This window comes from Triturus cristatus, chromosome 4_1 (genome assembly GCF_964204655.1).
Source record: "Triturus cristatus chromosome 4_1, aTriCri1.1, whole genome shotgun sequence".
Taxonomy (NCBI): domain Eukaryota; kingdom Metazoa; phylum Chordata; class Amphibia; order Caudata; family Salamandridae; genus Triturus; species Triturus cristatus.
Window position 1 is genome coordinate 1,207,866,568 of NC_140585.1, and position 22,418 is coordinate 1,207,888,985.

At 48.3% G+C, this 22,418-nt stretch overlaps 1 protein-coding gene across 2 annotated transcripts in view; it reads left to right on the forward strand.

Moving 5' to 3' along the window:
- The window catches only part of DIP2B (DIP2 acetate--CoA ligase B (putative)), a 768,291-nt gene that overhangs the window by 676,688 nt on the left and 69,185 nt on the right, over nt 1-22,418 (forward strand). For both annotated transcript variants that reach the window (XM_085654541.1, XM_085654539.1), the window contains exons 33-34: nt 20,451-20,512; nt 21,902-21,959. In XM_085654541.1, the coding sequence (XP_085510667.1) occupies nt 20,451-20,512; nt 21,902-21,959 (120 nt within the window). The remainder of the gene's footprint in view (nt 1-20,450; nt 20,513-21,901; nt 21,960-22,418) is intronic.

Here is a 22,418-nt window from a genome sequence, read left to right on the forward strand (position 1 = left end):
TGCAACAAACAGGCCGGGGTGGGGTCGTAGACCCTTTGTCAGGAGGCTCTGCGCCTCTGGACATGGCTGGAACACCAGGGCATCACCCTGGTGGTTCAACATCTGGCGGGCTCTCTGAACGCCAGAGCAGACGAACTCAGCCGCCGGTGCATGATGGATCACGAATGGCGTCTGTACTCCGAGGTGGCGCATGGTCTCTTTCAGCAGTGGGGAGAGCCTTGGTTAGATCTCTTCGCCACCGACGAGAACGCGCAATGTCATCAGTTCTGCGCGTTGGAATTTCCAAGGCGGCACTCGCTCGGAGACGCTTTTCGTCGAGAGTGGAGTTGCGGTCTGTTGTACGCCTTTCCGCCTATACCACTTCTGCCCAGAGTGCTGAAGAAGATCAGGCGCGACCGGGCCCAAGTCATCTTGGTGGCTCCGGATTGGGCACGAAGGTACTGGTATCCCGAGCTACTCAGTATGTTGACCGATCCTCCGATACGTCTGCCCCTTCGGGAGGATCTTCTGTCGCAGCAGCAGGGGATGGTCCCCACCCGAACCTGTCCAGCCTCCACCTCCATGCGTGGAGATTGAGCGGCGACAGTTGATGCCATTTGACTTGCCTCCTGAAGTCTGTGATATCATTCTGGCAGCCAGGCGTCCTTCCACAAAGACGGTATACGCCTGCCGGTGGAACAAATTTGTGGCATGGTGCACAGCAAAGGCTGTGAATCCCCTTTCCGCCCCTCTTTCTGAGGTTCTCCTCTTTCTTCTTTCTTTGGCCCGGCAGCGCTCTGCCCTGGGCACCTTGAAAGGTTATCTTGCTGCCGTCTCTGCCTTCTTACGGCTTCCTGATCAGCCCTCTCTTTTCAAGTCCACTTTAGTGTCACGCTTTCTTAAAGGCATTACTCACACGTTCCCTCCTGTCCCTTTCGTAATGCCTCAGTGGGACTTGAATCTTGTCTTAACATTCCTGATGTGCGCTCCCTTTGAGCCTCTTCACAATTGTCCTCTTCGTCTTCTAACTCTTAAGACTGCTTTCCTGGTAGCCATCACCTTAGCTAGACGGGTGAGTGAGCTCCAGGCTCTATCGTCCAAGCCTCCTTTTCTATCTGTTCATCCGGACAAGGTTGTCCTTCGGCCTCGTCCTTCCTTTCTACCGAAAGTGGTGACCCCCTTTCATCTTGGGCAATCTGTCACCTTGCCCACCTTCTTTCCGCATCCTTCCAAAGAGGAATAGCGGCTCCACCGTCTGGACCCAAAACGTGCGCTCTCCTTTTATTTGGACCCCACAAAACAGTTCCGAGTGGACGACCAGCTTTTCGTTGGCTACGTGGGTGCAAAGAAGGGAAAAGCTGTGCACAAACGGACCATCTCCCGGTGGGTCGTTTTGTGTATAAAATCTGTTATTCCTTGGCGAAAAAGGACCCTCCTGTTGGGCTGCGAGCCCATTCTACTCGGGCCACAGCGGCTACTACTGCTTTGGGACGGGGAGTCCCTTTGCAGGACATCTGTCAGGCGGCGACGTGGGCTTCGCTGCACACGTTTGCCAGGCACTATTGCCTAGACAGCCAAGTCCGGAGGGATGGCTTCTTTGGCCGTTCTGTCCTCCAGGACTTTCTGGTGTGATCTTGGTTCGCAGACCCACCACCGGGGTTGGTATTGCTTGGGTATCTATTCTAAGGTGAGGAATCTAACTAACGTGTTTCTTTCAGATGAACAAGTTACTTACCTTCGGTAACGATGTATCTGTAAGAAACATTAGTTCGTTAGATTCCTCACCGACCCACCCATCCTCCCCGTTCTGCGAACTGACATCTAGGGTTAAGGCTATCCCTTTCAGGGCCCTAGAATTTTTGGCACCAGTGTCGGTCTCTTGCATGGCTCTGCGTTCCTGGCGCGGAAAGCTATGTACAAGAACTGACGTCAGCGCGCGAGGGCGGCGTCTAAGTACTCTGACGACGTCATTCCGGCGCACGACGCCGACGACGGACGCGCAAGGGGTATTGCTGACGAAAAATCTTCCGGATCCAGTCTGACGCCTGGGGATATTCTAAGGTGAGGAATCTAACAAACTAATGTTTCTTACAGATACATCGTTACCGAAGGTAAGTAACTTGTTCATCAGGACTAGGCAACTGCCCCCCTCCCACAGGAGAGAGGCATGATAGGGGGTGTACCCACCCCAGGACAGGGACCCGTTGGTCCCTGCCCTTCACCTACCTGTAACGCCCCTAAATCTAGTATTTAGGGGCACCCTGAACCTTCCTTCCCCAGATTCCAAAATACAAAGAAGAGCAGGAAGAAAGAAGACCTGCCCTGCAGCTACCAAGAAGAGGAAGACACCAACTGCTTTGGCCCCAGCCCTACCTGCCTGTCGACCCTCGAACCTGCTCCTGCTCCAACCCGGCATCTCTTGTGGCCAGCAACCTCACAAACACCGGAGGACCTGGCTACCTTTTGGCTCTAAGCCCCTGGGACTCCCATGAGAAGAGGCTCTACTCAAAACCTACCTCTAATCCCTGGCAGCAGCCCGGAACCGCGAACCCAGCACACTCTGCACCAGCCAAGCCTGGCCAGTGCTGGAGTGAACAAAGACCACGAGGACGACCCCAAGGACCTCCCTCGACACTCCTGAAGAAGCCTGCAGCCTCAGAACAAGGTGCCCCCCCTACCGCGATCAACAGAGGGTAAGATTTCCCGACACCAAAAGGCACCCCTGCACGCGGCGCCCCGCGGCCCCCTGTGCCCAATCCCGGGGTACCTACCTATCCTCCAACTACCCAACTTACCTCTTGAAGTGGTGGTGGCACTTGAAGAATCCTCGTCCCCGAGCTTGCAGCCTTTTTCTAAACCGGAGATTTCCCATTGAAATCAATTGAGCGCCCGAAGGCTCAAATGCACCCTGCACCCAGCCGCCCGAGTGGCCCTGACAGTGCAACTTCTACACCTACCTACTTCCCCACTTGCCCTGAGTAAGTGACCAGGAGCCCAGCTTCCACAGCCGCGTGGCTTGCTAGTCAGCAGCCACCAACCGAGGCCCCCCCTATCCCTCGTAGGATAGCATATTCACCAAAAATCAGCCGAGTAACGAAAACGAAAATACTCACCTGCTCTTAGGTGAGCTCCCAGTGCTGGATCTTGGTGCCCAGCACTGACTGAAAAATACTTACAACTGTACTTACCAGTAACCCAATTTTCTCCCATAGGAAATCATTGACTGTTTTTCTGTGAAATTTCTTCTAAGTGTCAATTTCTGCAATCTTTAAATATTCTTTAAAAATCGTATAATATCTGAAAACGTAATTACTTACCTGTTTTGGATAAAGGTACCAGTACTGAGTCTAGGCACCCAGTACTGGATTATAAAAGTAACGAGAACATACTGTACCTGCAACTTGAATTTTCTTCCATAGGGAATCGTTGACTGTTTTCTTAGAAATATTTTCTAAGTGTCAACTTTTAAAATAGCTAAATATTCTTTAAAAATCATCATAATAATTAAGTCGACTTTCATCACTTGATTCTAAGTACAGACCCAGGACTGAATCTAGGATCCAGCTCTCGAACTCCAAAAGTAATCCTAAAAGTAATCTGTTGTAAATAACTTGAAATTGCCATTGAGCTCAATGCATTGTTGTGTTTACAATAGAGTTGCCAACCACTTGTAACTGTTTACAAAAGTCAATTGCATTTTGCAAAAGTATTTATATAAAGCATCTCCTTGTGAGAAAGTATATTTTAAATCCAATTGTTGGTTCTAAAATAAAATAAGCATATATTTTTTATATACAAACCATTGGCCTAGAGTTCAGTTATTGATTGTGTGAGACCATTTGCTGATTGAGTGTGTACAACAAGTGCTTTACACTGTCCTCTGATACTGCCTTACCACTCGACCAAGCTACCACTTTAGAGAGTAAGGTTATATCTAACTTTAACCTCTGTCAACCCTGGGGGACTGTGGACTCTGTACACCCTGTACCTATTAAGGAACAGTATATACAGAGCCACTTTCTCACAATGGCTACTACCTACATTTCATGTTAAGTGGTCAGTGGGACCTGTTAAAGTTTTTGCCATTCGGGGTCACCTCTGCCTCTAGAGTATTTACCGAATGTCTCACTGTGGTAGCTACCCATCTGGGAAGGAGTGGCATTCCCCTAAGTAGACGATTGGCTGATAAAGAGAGCAAGCATCTCGCTCACACCCAAGGCACCATATCTCTCTTCCACAGTTTGGGTTTCACTATAAATATCGTCAATTCCAAACTTAAGCCATTTCAGATCCTGCACTATCAGAGTGCCGTACGCTATACAGTCGGTTATGTGCCTTCTCGGAATGATGGCCTCATGCATAGCAATAGTTCCCCATGCCAGACTTCACGTGCATCTGCTCCAACAATGCCTGTCGGCACAGTGGTCATAACCGTATGGTCACTGGGAGGATCTAGAGAATAAACGGGCCAGCACCCATTGCGGTCTGTAGTGGAACAGCAACAATCTGTTGCAGGGCTGGCCCTTCATAGACCCTGTTCCGCCGGTGACCATCACCATTGACGCCTCGCTCTCAGGTGGGAAGTGCATCTTCAGCAACTGACTCTTCAGGGCATGTGGTTGCTACAACAAAGGGGCCTCCACATCAATCACCTCAAGCTCCTAGCCATCCTTGTAGCTCTCAAGGCTTTCTTTCACCAAGTTCAGCACAAATTAACCTTTATGAAAACAGACAACATGGCTGCCCTGTATTATCTCCAAAAGCAAGGGGGCACACACTTGCCGCATCTGCCAGTGCTATCACAAAGCATTTGGCATTGGCCACTTCACCACTGGATTCACCTCCTGGTAGAGTACTTTCCGGGAGTGGACAACATTTTGCTAACCTGTCCTGCAGGATGCTGCAACAAGTCCATGAATGGGAATGCCACCTACAAGTCCTTCTCCCTTACTTCCACCGCTTGGGATTTCTCGAGGTTAACCTCTTTCCACCACTCAATATTACAAAACTTTGCCTCCAGGATCCAGCACCACAGTCCATGGGCAGTGCTCTATTGATAAATGGATCAGGGATGTTTGCATGCACTTTTTCTCCTCTCCTACTGCTTACGTATGTGGTCCAGAAGCTTTAGCAGACCACCTTTCCTGTCATCCTAGTGGCTCCCTCTTGGACCAGACAACCACAGTTCTCCACTCATCTAGCGATGTCAATGGTTCCTCACGAAAAGCTCCCCAACTGGCCAGACCTTCTCATGCAGAACCAAGGCACAATGAAGCACCCCAACCCCAGACAATTCAATGTAGCAATCTGGCTCCTGAGGGCCTATCTCAAACTCCCTCAAGTGCACGTCTATCCTCAAAGAAGCATGCAGACCCACTTCTGCCAAGTTGAAAAGGTTTGTCCATTACTACATCCCTAAGCTCATAGACCCAAATAAACTTGCATTTCAGGATATTGTCTGCTACCTTCTTCATTTTTGGAAATCCGGTCTAGATTACACTTCCCTATGCCTTCATTTGGCCACTATTACCCCCTACATGCAGAACAGGGAACACTTCTTTATTCAAAATTTGTGTCATCAAAGCTTTCTTATTTCACCCAGGATACCCGCGCCCCTGTCTTGAACCTTAATGTTGTCCCTACCAAACTCATGGGCCCCCCTTTTAAGCCCCTGCGTTTGTGCCCTTTACAGTGCCTTTCCTGGCATTTGCTTTCCTTGTCTCGAACATATCTTGAAGGTGTGTTAGGGAATTGGAGGCCCTCAACTTAGAAGAACCTTTCTTTTGAGTTCACAACAACAGAATTGTCCTCAGAACCAACCCTGAATGTCTTCCCTAGGTGATATCCCCCTTCCATCTCAACCAGACTATCGAGACTCTGGTCTTTTTCCCTCAACCAGACTCTGGCAGAGAGGGCCCATCTCACCCTTGAAGTGAAGCATACCCTCATGTATAACATCTATAGAACTGAGCATTTTAGTCAATCCTCACAAAGGGCATGCTATAACCAAAGTGGGCATAGCCAATGGTTTGTCAAATGTATCTAAACCTGCTACATTAAGTCTAAAAGAAATTTCCCTGCCACTCCCAGACCTCATTCCACTCGTACAAAAGGAACCACTTTTTTTTTTTTTTAAGATATACCCATCCACACACGTTCACCAAGTACTACTGTGTGGATGTCTTATCACGCCAACAAGCGAGAGTTGACCAAACGGTTGTCTTCTGCAACGTTTACCGGCTAACCACCGCTTAGGGTAGTACTTCTTTACAGTCTATGCTGAGCATCTGTGTTTAAAGTCACACATGCTATTAACGGAATGTGTTACTTACCCTGTGTTATGTTTATAGCGTGTGGTGCTGTAGATTTTCATGCTCACACATCTATTCACAAGCCTTTGGTTGTTGAAGTTGTAATTTTTTTCACTTAATCTCTGTATATAATTTCTATCATGGTCACTACACTTTCCTATCTAATGCTCTATCTTTACACTCACCCACTGTGTGTAAAACAATATAACAGTGGAGATGGTGCCCATGCGGACTGCCAACTAAGCGAAGTAGTCACTATACCTTGTGAGTTTAAAGACGTCTTCAAAGAAAAGTACTAGATGGCAAGAGTATGCAAAGCATGTGGATCTACACGCTATGAACAGATGCTTACATCTGTGACATAGTCCTTTTTTTTAAGAAATAATTTATATTTTATAAAATGAAGAGAAATTGACCCTAAACCAAGTCAATGAAATCGGCATGCTTTTCAGTGAGTGTCTAACACAGGTTCATAGTGGTTGGATCCATGTCAGATTTTCAGGATGACCACTGGATTGATGGCTGTAAATGTATAGCTTCGTAGCATGTGTGGTTGTCCATACACATGCTTCACATACTCCTGACATCTAGTGTTGGGCTTGGACGTAGGCAGTTATTTTTTCTCCTGCCTTGAGGCTTCAGAATCGATTACCCTTGGGGTGGGCTCGGCTGGTGTGAACGAGGGCCTTGTGACTCTACGTCATCCCCTCTTCTTCCTCAGACCCGCCTCACTAGATGTTGAGTGTGATGTTGGTTGACTGCTGTAATGGTAGAAGGTACACTTAGTGTCCTTGTGGTGTGTAGAAAAAGTCAAATTGCACACCTTGTGCAGGTCAGTCACGGCGTATTGTGCATCACACTGAGGGCATTTTTTGACTGCTGTACATTTCAGCACCCTCCACACCTCTTCATTCTCCAGAATCGATGAAAGCAAGGAATCCCGTCTTACTCAGGAGCATATACGCGCCTAACACTGACCAAGACACATTCTAGACAACGCTTTCACATGTCTTATCCCAGACGATTCACCCTTCTTGGATCCTGGCAGGAGACTCCCACCCACCCTTTCCACGCTGCTCCCTCCCTTATGCTCCCTCCCTATGCTCAGTTCGTGGATTGGGTAAGATACTGGGCATTGGCAGACGCTTGGAGAGCCCTCAATCCTCCTGCTCACATATACTCTTCTTACTCTGCACCTCACGATCTGTTCATCCGCTTGAACAGTATACTGTGCTTCCACACCCGTTCATCGTCCTTACGAACTGCAGACTACCTAGGCCGGGTGGTGTCTGACATGATGCTCGCATCCTAGACATACATTAGGGTACTCCTCATCCCCCCCAGTACCACTTGGCGCCTACCCCGGGAGTGCCTGGAAGACCCAGTGTGAGAAAGTGCCTCTTTTGCATGGTTAGCCCCCCAATTTTTGCCAGCCAGGTGGCAGTGCTTCTTCCCTGAAAACAAATCCCCAATTGGTACTTCTACCCCCTGTAAGTCCCTAGTAAATGGTACCCTGTGTACCTAGGGCCTGGTAGTCGAAGAGGGTCCCTTGGGATCCCCCCTCACTGGGACTATGCCTGCCTTGGTGCCATGCTAGCTAACGCTACTTGAAGGCATAAGTAACTCACTCCTCTAGCAGGCCTCACAGCCCTAAGGCAGGGTGCACTATACCACAGGTGAGGGCATATCTGCAAGAGCAGATATGACCCTACAATATTGGTGTTCATGCCTTAATACTGTAAGTGCCAGTGAAGCCATAGAGAGTACATGGGCTGGAAACTAGGCAACTCGAGTTCCACAGCACCATGATGGCTTCACTGAGCACAGCACAGGAGTGTTTGGTATCAAAGTACTCCCCTCAATAAATCCACACTAATGCCAGTGTGTGATTTATTGCACCATGTACCCAGAGGACACCTCAGAGGTACTCGTTGAAAACCTACCAACCCTGATGTGGTGTTTGACTGGCTGTAGGCAGCCAGCCACCACCAGTTATGTTTCTGGAGCCCTGGGTAGAGAGGCCCTGCTCTCTGGGACCAGAAAAAATGCAAATCCTGGGCATAAGTGTCACATCTCCTCCCCCAGGATGGACCAGTGTGGGGGATGCTTCGAAGGCCTACCCCCAGCCTCTGCTGCTAGCAGCAGATGGCAGCCCCTGGTTTACACCCCCACTTTAGGCAGGAAAACTTAGGAGAGGAGGTGTGCCCACCTCTGCCAACTCCACCCCTCAGGGGGGAAGGCAAGGTGAAGCACATCTTTGAGTACCCCCATCTTGAAGATGGAGGGACCCCTCCAATCAGGGCTAGTTCTGTGCCCCCTCCCACAGGAGGGTGGCATAATGGAGGGTGTAGTCACCCCGCGTTAGGTGTCCATTGACCCTGCCTGCTACTCCCCTAAATCTAGTATGTAGTAGCTCTCCCAGATGTAGAACCAAGATCTGCGATGACATAAGAAGCAAGAAGACATCCCTGCAGAGATGACAGAAGACGACAACTGCCTTGGCCCCAGCTCTACCCGCCTATCTCCAGCTCCTGGGAACCAGCGACCTGTCTTGCACCCAGTGACCTCTGAAAACCCTGCGAGGACAGCTGCCTTAAAAAAAGACTCCAATCTCCTTTGCACAGTGGACCTGTCCAGAAGAACCCAACTCCAAGGGCTCAGAATCCAGCTAGAACCGCGATCCCAGCCCACTCTGCACCTGACGACCACAGCCTTACTGGCTCAACTGTGCAGTGAAGTCTCCCCAGCAATCCTGACCTCGTATCCAGCATTGGCGGCTTTCTCCTGAATTCCACGATGGCGCCTACAGTGTGAATCCAGATGCTCCCCCTGACTGCTACCAGCTCCAGTAAGAAGACTCCAATGTCGAAATGCACCCCTGCACCCAAAGGCCCTGGTCCTTGATAAGCTGAATGGATGGTGTCCCTACGACCCCCTACATCTCTACTTACCTCTGTTGTTGTTGGCCTCCCCTGGGCTGCTGGTGGTGTAGGTTTTGTGCTGCTTCGTGCCCCCCCATGCTTGTGCTAACCGCCCCTGAAACCAATCTACTTACCTGCAAGCAGAGTGGTTCCAGGCACCCCCAGTCTCCATTGAAAAGCATTGTGCCAAACCCCGACATTTGACCTCTGCACACGGCTGCCCCAGTGCTGCTGTTGGTGCAGTTTTGGTACTAACCTGACCCTTGTCCCTTGTGGACTTTTGGTCCCGAAGACTGGAATTGTAAGTGCATTGCTTACTAGTTTAACCGCAGTATTGTTTTCCTCATAGCATAACATTGAACTGTACTGAAAAATATCTAAGTGTCGATTTTTCAAAGTGAAAAGTCTTGTGTCCATTATTACACTCTACTGTGTTGGGCCTAAGGCTGTTGGCCCACACTACCACTAATAGAGCACTATGGGTTTTACATTCAGCCCCGTGCACTTTTGGGGAACCCCTGGACTCTGTGCACCGTATACCCACCTAGTGGTAATAACATATACAGAGCCAGCTTCCTACAAATGGCCTGTCTATAGTTTTAGAAGCAAAGTCTCATAAATAATTGAGGTTTCAAACTTCAGTGCAGATTCCTCAATATGAAGCTTATTCGTAGCTCTGTTGGTGACATCATGAAAGGAGGTAATATCATCCTCAATTGAAATAATAATAGAGGGTGACTATTAAGATTTGGCAGACAGTGCACTCCTATCCGGAGATGAGGAGATATGTTCTCTAGGAGGAGTATGTAACCTTGAGCTTTGTGACATAGAGGAGCCTCTAAAATAGCTATAGTTTTTCTCAGTTTTACTCATCAGTTCATCTTTAGACGAATAGCGATATTGAGATCTCTTCCATTGTTTCTCCTTTTCATATCTTCATGGCAAAGTACAGTGGAAAACTGGACAAATATCAGACACCACAAGAGGGGGCCTGGTTATAGGAGGCTGTGCTTTGGATGAACCATGATGCCTCTGGATTGTGGAGTCGTCCTCTGCCGCTGGAATGGGTTGGAGTGCTTCGATCAATGTTTGGTGCTCCATATTCTGGCCTTCTCACTAGAGGTCAAAGTCCGAGAGCTACTAACAAGGAGATCTCTTGTGGACTTAGATACCCTTGATGTTCACAAAGCCCTCAATGGATGTATGATGATACAACGCGTACCATCACAACGCGGTATGTTACATCGCGGTCTTGACAACGCAAGTCATTACATCGACTTGCGTTGGAGGGCGCTGGATTTAGGAATAGTGTGAATTACTATTCCAACTCCAGTCTACGTACAGTAGGGAAGGTGTTGGAATAGTAATTCACACTATTCTTTAGTCTAGAGCGCCCTCCAGTGCAAGTCGGTGTAACGACTTGCGTTGTCAAAACCACGATGTAACCATACCGCGTTGTAATGGTTGCGTGGTAAAGGATGTTTCCCCCCTCAATGTCGAAGAAGCACCTAAAGGCAGAGGAAGCGCTTTACATTGACCATCTTGCTGTCTAGGGTGTCAAACTTGTTTTGAATATCTTGGGTCGCCAGGGTGCATGAACTTCAGTGACAGAATGCCAATGTGGAGTTAGACGTGGTAACAGCAGTGGTGGAAGAAGAGTGTGACCGCTCTGCTTGTCACTCTGGAGCCAGTGCACTGTCCGGTTGAATAGCCTAATTCCCAATGAGGAGAAAGCCCCTCCCTGTCCCTGAGAAAGCATATATGGCATCTCTAACCATATCTTCCTTGTAGGAAGGTGGAATCTGACTAATGGTTGCCCCCAACTTTTTGCATGGTATTTCAGTGGTTTTTGACTAGTCTGGCTGGGATCCTGCTATCCAGGACCCCAGCCTATCTGCTTCCTCCCTAAAACTAATGTGAGGTACCCTAGGTACCAACCAATTGGATGCTGAGGGTGCCCTGACAGTCCCTTGTAGATGGTACCCTAGGTACCCAGGGCATGGGTCCCTCAGTAGGCTTACCAGGGCTGCAGCACTTATTGTGCCACCCTGGGACAGCCATACAAACTGACACCACCAGACCACTACTGTAGTCTGGGTAAGGTGGTGCTAGCACCCCTTACAGGGATATAGGTACCCTATATCCCACCCCAATACAACACATGTACTCTCATGGGTCACCCCTATGGCAGGCCTTGCTAATCCTACAAGGCAGGGTGCTGAGGTATGTGTGAGGGGGGACCCCTACATGAGTAGGGCCTCCCTGCAACCTTCGTAAAATCATTGCTGGGTTGTTTGTAGTGTAGCCATACCATATACTCTTAACCGCATTATAAGTCTATCGCGATAACGCGATAACGGCTACACAGAACCATATCGTGTTTGGTGTCAAACATGTAGGAATCATACCCCCAGTCCAGCCATGGGCATGAGGGTACGATTCCCCCCTGCTAGAGGGGCGATATGGGAAAAGCGTCAGAATTTAGACACCAATTTGAAAGTGCACATGTAGTACAAAATGGCTACTACCTGCCACCCACACGACTCTGGCTGGCTGTTGCTGGGGAAAACCTCAGCCTCGCCAGCTGGACAATAGGGCTCCTGTGGCAGGGAGGTGCTAGCATCTCCCCAGACAGGATAATGTGGATTGGAACAGGGTGGGTGCACCAAATGTCCTTTCAGAGTTGCACGTAGGCAGCTGCAGAGCCTTCATTCTGCATACACCGCTTGGAACCGGTTCAGGGGCATCCTGCCCCTCGCCCAGGCGGGAAACCCACAAAGGGGAGAGGGTGTAGCCACCCTTTCCCGCCTCACCACTCATTGGTGGACACTACTCTGGACACTCCCCTAATCTTGGGGATAAAGGAGAATAACGTGGCCCCAGAGCCTCAGATTAATCTTGAACTTTACAGTCTTGACCTTCGACTTGCTGCTGCCCAGCTGACGGAAGAAATCTCCCTTGGGATAAAGGAGTTATCCCCCTGCTTGGCAGGCACCTGAAACACTGCAAGTGACCCGGTTGGAACCTCGCTGCTCCCACGGACTTCGACGACTTCCAGCATCCTTGAGGTGGGTTTCCTAAGCATCCCAGAGGCCAGTGAGTGTGCACAGCAAACCTGTGTACCATGGACCGCGTGGGTGCCGAGATTCCCAATACCCCAGGACACCGGCCACCTCTTGCGTAGCACACGACCCTGACCAGTGGGGAAGTTGTGCTTTGGCCCATTATTGAGCCAACCACCAAGCAGCACCCGTGCCAAAGATCAGCGCCCTAGCCCCCTCTGGTGGCCCGTGGGCTCCCTTTTACGCACTCCATTTTGCTGCCTTCCGCGGTCCCTTGTCTCTCGACTTGTGGGCCCGAGCGGAGGACAATCTCGACATCTCAGAGTTCCCCTGATTGCTCCAGGCCTGCTCTACGTTCTCTCCAAAGGAGACCTCTCACAGACCTCGTGGGTCTGCACCAGTAGCTGATTTGTTCATCTTGCGTGGGTTGCGATTGCCAAGGCTTAGTGGATCCAATCTGGACACTAACACCGCAGCGACCCTCATCCGGCGTGGGACAGTCGCCCTCCAGAAGCTGGCCTTCCTTGAAGCCTCCCGGAGCCCGTGGCTGCAGATCCAAGCTACACCTCTTTCCACTTGAAGCACCCGACATTGAAGGGCTCTTTGCTTTGAGCTCCCTGGTCACTGTGCCGTGACCCAGACTCTGTCCCCTCTGCTTTCAGCTTCTTCTCTTCAACTTCTACAACTTTTGAAAATTTTCCCATTGAAAATCAGCCCGCGACCCGACATCGAAAACGACCTATGCACCCGGCTTCCCTGCGGCAGGTAACAGTGGTACCTCGGTAGTCTCGTGGTAGTGGGCTCCTCAAAAGCTTAAGTCTAAAGTTTTAACTTTGTACTCCTGCTAGAAGTGACTTTAATCTGTGTAAATCAAACCGCGACATTCTCCACAGGCTTTAATAGAGATCCCGATAGCAGCTATTTCCACTGCACGCGCCTCCCGTGGGTCCCCTTCCTCATAACCTGGGGTGGATTCTTAAGGGGCCAGCGATCCTAAATGCCCTAGGCATTGTCTGTAGAATTGTCGTGGTTCTTATACCACTTTTTTGATATATGGTTTGGGGCCCTGTGATTCCTGTGCTATTTATTGTGTTTATAAATGCTTGTTTGAATTGTAACTTTGCCACTAGCCTCATAAAGAGACTGTGGGATTCTGTCTAGAATAAATACATATATTTTATATACATACCTGTGTGGGCTACTCTTTCATTTGGTTATTCAAGAGGTTATTATGGTAAAACAATAAGCTTAACACTCCTTCAAGACTTAGCCTGAAGGCTGCTCTCCACAGCTACCACTAGGATAGCTTTCTTTAAAGGTTGTCTTAAACCTATCATCAATAAGAGTCGAATTGGACTGGTGCAAGGTGTCCCTATAACTAGGAGACCGCATATGCCAGGCCAACTTCTCACATTCCTCTTAAAGATTGAGTGAGAATTTGTAAGGTAGATTACACACAGATCACATTTATACTTCCATGATTTCTTTCTTCCTCACAAAGAGCATTTGTCAGACAGCCTGTATGGTGGCTCCATAGATTGAGGTGAAGAGAGAGACCTCAGGAAATAAACAGTTACTTTAGTAAAAGAAAACAAAAGTTTAACAATGTTTAATGAATCGAAAAAACAGCCAAAATAGGCCTTAGAAAGGCAGCAGTGTTTGTGGATCTTTCTTAGGTAAAACAGAAAAACAAACTACCTCACTGACCCAACACTGCGCGATGGGAAGGCTGGCAGCTTTAGAATTTCTTAAAAGTGCAGTGTTACTTACCGCTTTTCTTAGCTTATTAGAGGCTATATTTTCCCTTTACTTTGGGGTTTTACCAAAATGTTCATTACAGAGGTGTTTTCAGCCACATCGAATGCAAATTAAAATATGTAGAAAATGTTGCCTCTTTTTTTTTTTTTTTTTTAACAGAGTTTTGTATAGCGCGAATTTGACCCGAATCGGGTATCAGAGCACTTTACAAATCACCAGTTACGTTACATGAGGACACACATTTGTTTTTGTTAGGCACGGGGAGATTAAGTGATTTGCCCAGAATCACAGGATATTCAGCGTCATTGCCGAGACTCAAACCTAGTTCCCCAGATTCGAGGTCAGCCACCCTAGCCGTTAGGCCAACTCCTCTCCCCAACTGTGACTCTGGTACACATGCTTTGTCTTTGTAAAATTATTTTGAAAAAATAACATTCTGCTGGTCCGAAGCGGGTGCCTAGATACTCCTCGGTTTAGGGATTCACAGAAAATACCAATTATAGAGAAGATAGAGACCAGGTTAATAATGTTTCCTTCTGTCGGTATATGACATGAGCATTAAATGAAAGGCAATATGCTACTTCTTATTTGTGATTGTTACTGGGCATTAGCCCAAGAACTTGAAATGTGTTTGGGCATATGGCCAGATACTTAACACAGAATGTACTTAGAGCACCAGGCTACCCAATGATGTCAAGCACTGTGCTGCCATAGCAAACTAAACAGTTGCCCAGGTAATGTTATAGTAGCAACACATTATACTATTGTGAAAATAATGAAAACACCTGTATTGACAAAGTTCATTTACAGTTCACACTGGAACCCAAAATACAACATCAATGCAAAACACAATGTATAGAGAAGTAGTCATAGCTTTTATATATTGGGCTTTATGCCACATTTTTACGGCAGAAAAAAGAATCTGAAGATGGCGACTACGCACAAGAACTTCCGGGGTGCAGTCTGACATCACACAGGGGATGGATAGACCACCTAATGGTGGTTGGTTGACACCCACAGCCAAGAATCTATATATTTTTTTATAAGACCATTCAGGACCCAGCCATCAGATGGCTTAATAGTTCACAGTATTTGAATCCAGAAAACTCTTCAAGCTGCAAAACTAGTCCTACTGGTAAGTAACCATTGCGTTATAGCTGATGTTACTATCTGATAGAGACATCTGGCCGCAGATTCCTTAACTTAGAATATTCCCAGGCGTCAGACTGGAACCGGAAAAATCTTTGCAGCAGCACCTCAGCGCGTCGGGAGACGGTGCCACACGACCTCGCCCTGACGTCGTCCACGTACGTGACATCAGCGAGGTCATATAAGTCCCTCCCGGCGCGCTGACGACACTTTCCTTCCTTTCTGCGTGCAACGCGGATCCGGAGTAAGTGGTTCCTTGCCTGTTTTCAGGCCCCTTTTGACGCTTCGCATCTGGAACAGTGTGCGATGCCTTCGGGCTTTAAAACCTGTACCTCCTGTTCGCGGCAAATGTCCACGACAGGCTCGCATCTAATCTGTATGTGGTGTTTAGGCGAACACAACGACTCGACAGATTGCGACGCCTACCAACACCTCAAACCGAAGTCCCGGCGAGAGCAGCGGATGAAGCTCCTTTCGGCTCGACTGTCCCGATCGGAGTCGTCTCGTCCTCCGGCCTCCTCGTCCCCGGCAGGCCTCTCTGGTTTCCAGTTGCGGCGTCGCTCGCCCTCTGGGGCCCGGAGACGTCGTTCACCCCTTCTGGTTAAGTCGCGGCGCATGTTTCCGAGGTCCACGACCTTAATTCCGCCTGTTGTCGGGGGCACTAGTTCCCGGAGCCCTCCGGACGTGCGCCCCCGGGAGTCGCCCATTCCCTATCCGGGCGCAGGGCAACTCTGACCCAAATGGAGGTCTATGCCGCGGCTCTGCAGTCCTCCCTTGGGTCCGCTCCTGTCCCTGGGGTGTCCTCAGGGCCTCCGCTACTTGCGGGGTCCCCAACCGACTCACCGGTGGGTTAGCCCCCGGCGCCAATTAAGCCCTTGCCCCCCCAGGGATGAAGGAGGGATGGTGTTGTCAGGGTGCGGCCTGGCTGGGTCCCCCTCTACGACCCATAGCACCCCTGCTGCACGGCATAATCCCGTGGGCCACCCTGTGACGTCACAGGTGGTTGCTGGTGCTCAAAGCCTTGCTTCGGGCAAACCTCCGCCTTCTGGACAGGCAGCCGCCTGCCCGGAGCCAAGGTCGGCACCGTTCCGGCGTTGAAAACTCGCCTACCCGGCTCCGACTCCGTCTCTTACTTCGGAGTCGGAGCCTGTTGTGGTTGAGGCTGAGTCGGCGCTGGAGACTTGCTGCCCCGGCTCCGATGCCATCCCCTTCTTCGGAAGCGGGGCTTGTCGTGGTGGACGTGGAATCGGTGCTGATGGAGCCGACTCTGCGCCAGATGGGGCCGGGTTGGCGCCAGACGAGGCAGGGTTGGCGCCGACCGGAGTCATTCTGGTGCCGCGTCGGCGCCGGGTTGTAGACTCTTCTCCGGAAGCTTCTGGGTAGAGTTTGGCATCGCCTTCACGTTTGGCTACGCCGGATCTATCCTTACCTGTGCCCCCCTTAGAATTTGTGGACCCGGCATGATCCCCACCTCCTCAGGAGCCCCATCAGGACCCCCATTCGTCAATGGGGCTTCCTTCCTTTGGGCATTGGTCACAACCTCAGGGTTTTGGTAGACTCAGTTTACAGCCCTCGCCTACAAATTAGTTGCTGTCCCCTCCTCGGAGGGCTGCCGAGACCGGTGAGGCGTTTCTTAGAGTAGTCTCCTTAGCCACTCGTGTTCTAAACATGCGGCCCCCTTCGATCCCCTTGTCTGTGGACCCTCTGCTTGGTGTCCTTCACCAGGGGTCGGGAAATGTCGAGCCGCTTCTGCCCTTTGAAGCTTCTCTTTATGACGCCCTTTTGGACACCTCGGCCGGCTTTCGGTGATCCGGTGGTTTGTTCTGTCTTGCACCGCCAACGGCCTGCTCCACATATCCAGTTTGCTTATTTGTTCACCCAGATGTGCAGGGGTTTGTTTTGCAAACTGCCTTCCCTTCCTTGCCTCAGTTAATGCTTCCTCCCTCCAGAGATTCCAGATGGCTTGAGTTGTGGGGTCGTAACATCTTCGCCTCCACTAGTGCTGCCCTTCGTTCACTAAAGACAGGGTGCATCTTGGCTCGGGCTACCTCTGCATTGTGGGACTCTGTAGAGTCTGTTTTTTCTGACCCCTCTGAAGGCGCTCGTGTTTACCTCCTTCATCTTCTTCGCGATGGCCGTGACCTTGCTGAATTCACGATTGGCTCGGCCTTGGATTCTGCCGATTCCTTAGGCCGGGGTATGGCTGGTTCGGTTGCTTTGAGGCGCCCTGCTTGGTTGCGGGATAGCGTCTTCCCGGAGAATATCCGGGAGTGACTTGTTGATTTACCCTTTGATGGGGTTTTATTGTTTGATGCCCACGCCGAATCGGCTGTTAGGCGTCTCCTTGCGGGCTTTCGCTCTCCGCCTTAAGCCTACATTTCCCAGGTCTTCTTTTCGCATGTTGGTTACCCTTTCATTTAGCATCCTTTCGATGCCTTATGCATTTTCAGCTGGCAATAAGCCTACTGTGGCAGTGTTCCACTGGTGGTTGTGTCTGGCCTCTGACTGTGGTTTGCCCTAAGAGGTGTTCCCCATTGTTTAGGGTGTCCATACTCCAAGTGGGGTACTTGTTTGCAATTATATAGCTCTGCTTTATGTTATATGGGCCTAGAGATCCTTTGGGCTCTATGCGTCCCCTGGTGAACTTATCTTGCCGTTGTACGGTGTTCGAAATTGTGACTTGGCACAATCGTCTTGCTTCGATGCGTCGGTCTCCTCCTTGGGAGATTTTCATGGTGTTTTTCACACTTAGAATGCAGATACCACCTGCCATTAATGCACTAGGTGTGCTCCTATACCACCCATGTTGCATGGTCGTGGCTCGTTTATCCTTCTGTGCTACATATATATATATATATATGTGTGTGTGTATATATATATATATGTGTGTGTGTATATATATATATATATGTGTGTGTGTGTGTGTGTGTGTGTGTATATGCTTGTTACCTTGGGTACTCTTCTTCCAACATCTCCACCTCTCTTCGCTGCTACGAAGTCTGGTCCTATATCTCCATGAATCGGGGAGCTGTTTAGGGCTGCACTCTGGATTGCCCTTTGTCTACACTGCAGGGTGTCTTTCAGTACAATTAGGTGCACTTCGTTGCTTTTCCTGCATCTTCAGCAATAGGGTCCCTTTTGCGTTCCACTATCTGGGGTGGTTCCACGGCTTTACACTGCTCCCTTCATGGTGTGCAGAAACTGAATAATGTCTCTTTCTGGCCAGGGGTTCATTTTTACTCCCAGTTGGAGGATGTGGTCTACAAATCTCAGATTCTTTCCTTAATTTATACGCCTATTGGTACTCGGGTGCCTATGCTGCCACTTCCTTCAGATGTGCCCCTCTCATTGGGTATCACCCTATCCTATGTCCACTGTACCTGCGGGACAGCTCTTCTAATGTCATTCGTTCTAGGGTCTGCACCCTACAACTGTATTTCATGAGTTGGTGCTCACCTTACTCTCTAAGCTGCCTGATTGGGCAGTCCTATGCCCTTTTTTAGCTCCGCCACCTTGTTGTCTCTGTGGCTGTCGGCTCTGTGCATGATTCAGTGATGGCCCGCATCAGCGTGCCCTGCTCGCCCCTGCCCCCCCCCCTCCCCTTTTTTGGTGGCTGGGTGACCACTTGGCGTCTTTCTTGCCCCTCCTGTCCTTCTAGGACATTGTTCAGTTTCTACCTCTTGCCCTTCAGTTCCTGGCAATAGCTTCGCCGGCCTTCCTTCCATGGGCTAGCCTGGTAGGCTCTGGTATGGTTGCATCGCTTCGTTTTTCCCCAACCTTTGGTTGGTGTCCACATAGTGCGCCATTACGCTGAGGGTGGTCCTTCTTCCTCCTTCGTTTGGGACACTCACTCACTCTGTTGCCGACTCCGTGCTTAAGCACCTTCTGTTCTGTCACAGCCCCCCCCCCCGGGGGGTATGGCTATGGTATCTATTCTAAGTTAAGGAATCTGCGGCTAGATGTGTCTATCAGATGTACGAGTTACTTACCTTCAGTAACGATGTATCTGGTAGAGACGTTGTCTAGTCGCAGATTCCTTAACGCCCACCCATCCTCCCCGCTCTGCGAGAACCTTGCCAGGTGGGCTTCTCCACTTGCCTTTCAGTTGCCATTGTTTTTTTTCCAAGGGTGCTCACATAGTTGTGCTCCTTTCTGAATTACCATATGCGGCTGACTCCCTCCAAGGGGCTTTTTCCTGTAGGTGGTGCCTTTTCATTCACTGTCGTCAGGAGATTCTTCTTCTTCTTCTCTAGCTATCTTCCCTCCTGCCCACCTTCTCCATTAACTAGAGGCTCTTGTCTCCTATATAGTCGTCTTCTTTGATGATCCCTTCAGCTCTGTTTTACACTTCCATTGTTATAAGGGAAGATACCTTCTTCAAGTACATTGCTGTACTTTCTGTAAGGAAGATACCTTCTTACAGTACATTGCAGTTCTTTCTGTGCTCCATCCTTGTTGGAAGGTACAGTTCTACATGGTAATACCAGTCACAGTTCTACATGGTAATAACAGTCTATTTTTTGGTCTGTTGGGATATTCTTCCCTTCTTGCTCACACTTTGGGAAGGACCTACGCGTCGCTATGCGGGATTCTTTCACACAGTGTAGTTCTGTCTTTTATGATGGTGTTATGCACTATCTGCCTTATTTATTTTGCGGATTTTCATGCTTCGCACACTGTTCCCATACTTTCACAATTTTTTGTTGGTGGCTCCGCATTGTGCCACGGAAAAGTTTCTCCGAAGAAAACTGTTTCCAGCACGCCGGGAGGGACTTATATGACCTCGCTGACGTCACGTACTTGGACGACGTCCGGGCGGGGTCGTGTGGCGCCATCCCCTGACGCGCTGAGGTGCTGCTGCAAAGAATTTTCCGGATCCAGTCTGACGCCTGGGGATATTCTAAGTTAAGGAATCTGCGGCTAGACAACGTCTCTACCAGATACATCGTTACCGAAGGTAAGTAACTCGTACATTACTCCATTTTTATTGTGATTACCAAACCCAGAAAAATGGAAGGTTGGCATGGAGATTACAGCATTGATTGTCATCAAAGCTGATCCACCATCCTACCTCACAAGCTTTTCTGTCCTGGAATGTACCCATCTTCAGTTAGGTAGTGAGTATTCTGCCTCCTATCATCAGTTCTGGAAAACTGTGTATTCAACCCCTCCTTAACTCACCTTTACTCTCTTGTTGAAGTTAGGATTATCTTTAAAAATGATTTTGACCTCAAAGATATAAAATCATATGTTTTATTGGTTTCCTATAGGGAACTTCTGGGCCCGATCCAACCACAGTGTATGTGGACCTCAAGTCACTAAGACACGACAGGTGAGCGAAGATGACTAGTTCCCATTTTCATACAATGCTATTACTTAAAGCAAACCATTTGTGCATCTCCTTGTGCATATATGATTTCACATTCTGAACACTAAGGGTATAGATGCAAAACCTGGAGCCATTTCACATGGGTGCCAGACAATTTGTGTCTTACTAGCAATGTCATGCATGTAGGATACCATTTTACACTTTTCCAAAAAGATCCGATTGGATGATTATCTAAATGTTGCTACTTAAAGTTGAATATATCATCTGCGCTGAAACTTAAGTTGCTAAACATGCCCTAAAACAACTCCTGCCCAAAGGGCTTTATCAAGGATTTTGCATGCAAGAATTCCATTAATTTAAAATGTCTTCTTACTTTAATGTATGTTAGTTGTGTAACTTTTATGTAGTGTGTTGGTAGCACTTGTGTAGTTCTGAAGCAAAGTGCCTTTTTATCTGGTATGCCGGGTGCATGTTGTGGAACATGTTCTATTGTGTGTCCTGCTTGGGTTCTGTAGAATGTCATGAATGAGGTTCAGCTTGGTACTTCAGACTTGTCACTGCAAGCACAACCTCAGGGCCGAGTCAGCTAAGCTTTGATATGAAAATGAGGGCAGAGTTTTATGCGTACGAAAGATTCAGAATTCAAATCATGGGTTCTTTGTTTCTCTTCAGCAGTACTAACTTGTTATTGCCTATCCCCTGCCTCTCCAGCTTCCATGCATCTGGCTTGGTCAGGTGGTCAAGGGTAGGGTTCCTATTCTTGATGCCATTCGATATATTTCCAAGAATGAATTATCTCCTTTTATAAGCAATATGTATAACAAATTGTGTTACCGGAAGAACCTATGGTATAAGGCATCTTGTGTTTCTATTCACTTGTGTCAATTATGTGATACAGTGTTTGCAAAAAGAATGCAAAAAGCAGTATGTAAACTGCACTGTAAACCACCTTAGTATATGCTTCAGGAATCAGAAATCAGCAGTAATTAATTTGAAAGTTAGCCAGCCTGTACATAATAATTTTGAGCATACAGACCATTTGCTGTCAGACATGAAGGTTTTCTCTGGGGAAGGTTTTAGAGATAGAACTCCTACATTGTATCTTTTTTTCATGCAGTTATTTTCCATGGCTGGGTGTTGTTTTTGTTGTCCTTCATCTTTTTTCATTTATGTGTGTGTGTTACTGGAAGAAAAAAGATAATAACATCTCTCTCCACCTCTCTGAAATTTTGTCTTCTGTGTGTACTTCTGGATGGATATTATACTTTCTCTGCAGTGCCAATCATTTCATAGTCATCGACAACTTAGCAATCATGCCAACGTTTCTTGTAAGCCAAGCATTTGTAGAAAACTGTTGTGAAATATTTTAAAATATCTTTCTTTGCTGTGCAGGGTGCGTTTAGTTGAACGAGGAGCCCCACAGAGTTTGCCACTTTCAGAATCTGGCAAGGTAATCTCAAGTTATCTTTCAATATTGAATCTTTGCACACCTTGCATACAGTTGAAATATTTTCAATGCTTTGAGTATTATGGAACAAAAGGTAAAAATGCTAGTAGTAGTTAAATCAAAGTTTGATTAACAGTCTCTCTTTTGCTGTGGCAGAGGGTGTTCCATCAGCTTATGTACATATGTTACAGGGCCTATCCTACCAGCTGCGTCATTTCTAGCTCATCAAGGCGAAGGGGTGTGTGGCTTGGCACTTTAAAAGCAATGATCTCATTCCCTCACTGTTTCCAAGCTGAAAACACATCTGACGAAACCACAGCCTGAACTGTGTCCAGTTCATGATGTAATGAAAATAATACTTAAATGTCAACCCTTTTCAAAACCTGCATATGTAACAGATAATATTTTCTAAATTGGTTATAATGCATATGTTGGGAAATTATTGAAGTAAAATTTCCAAAC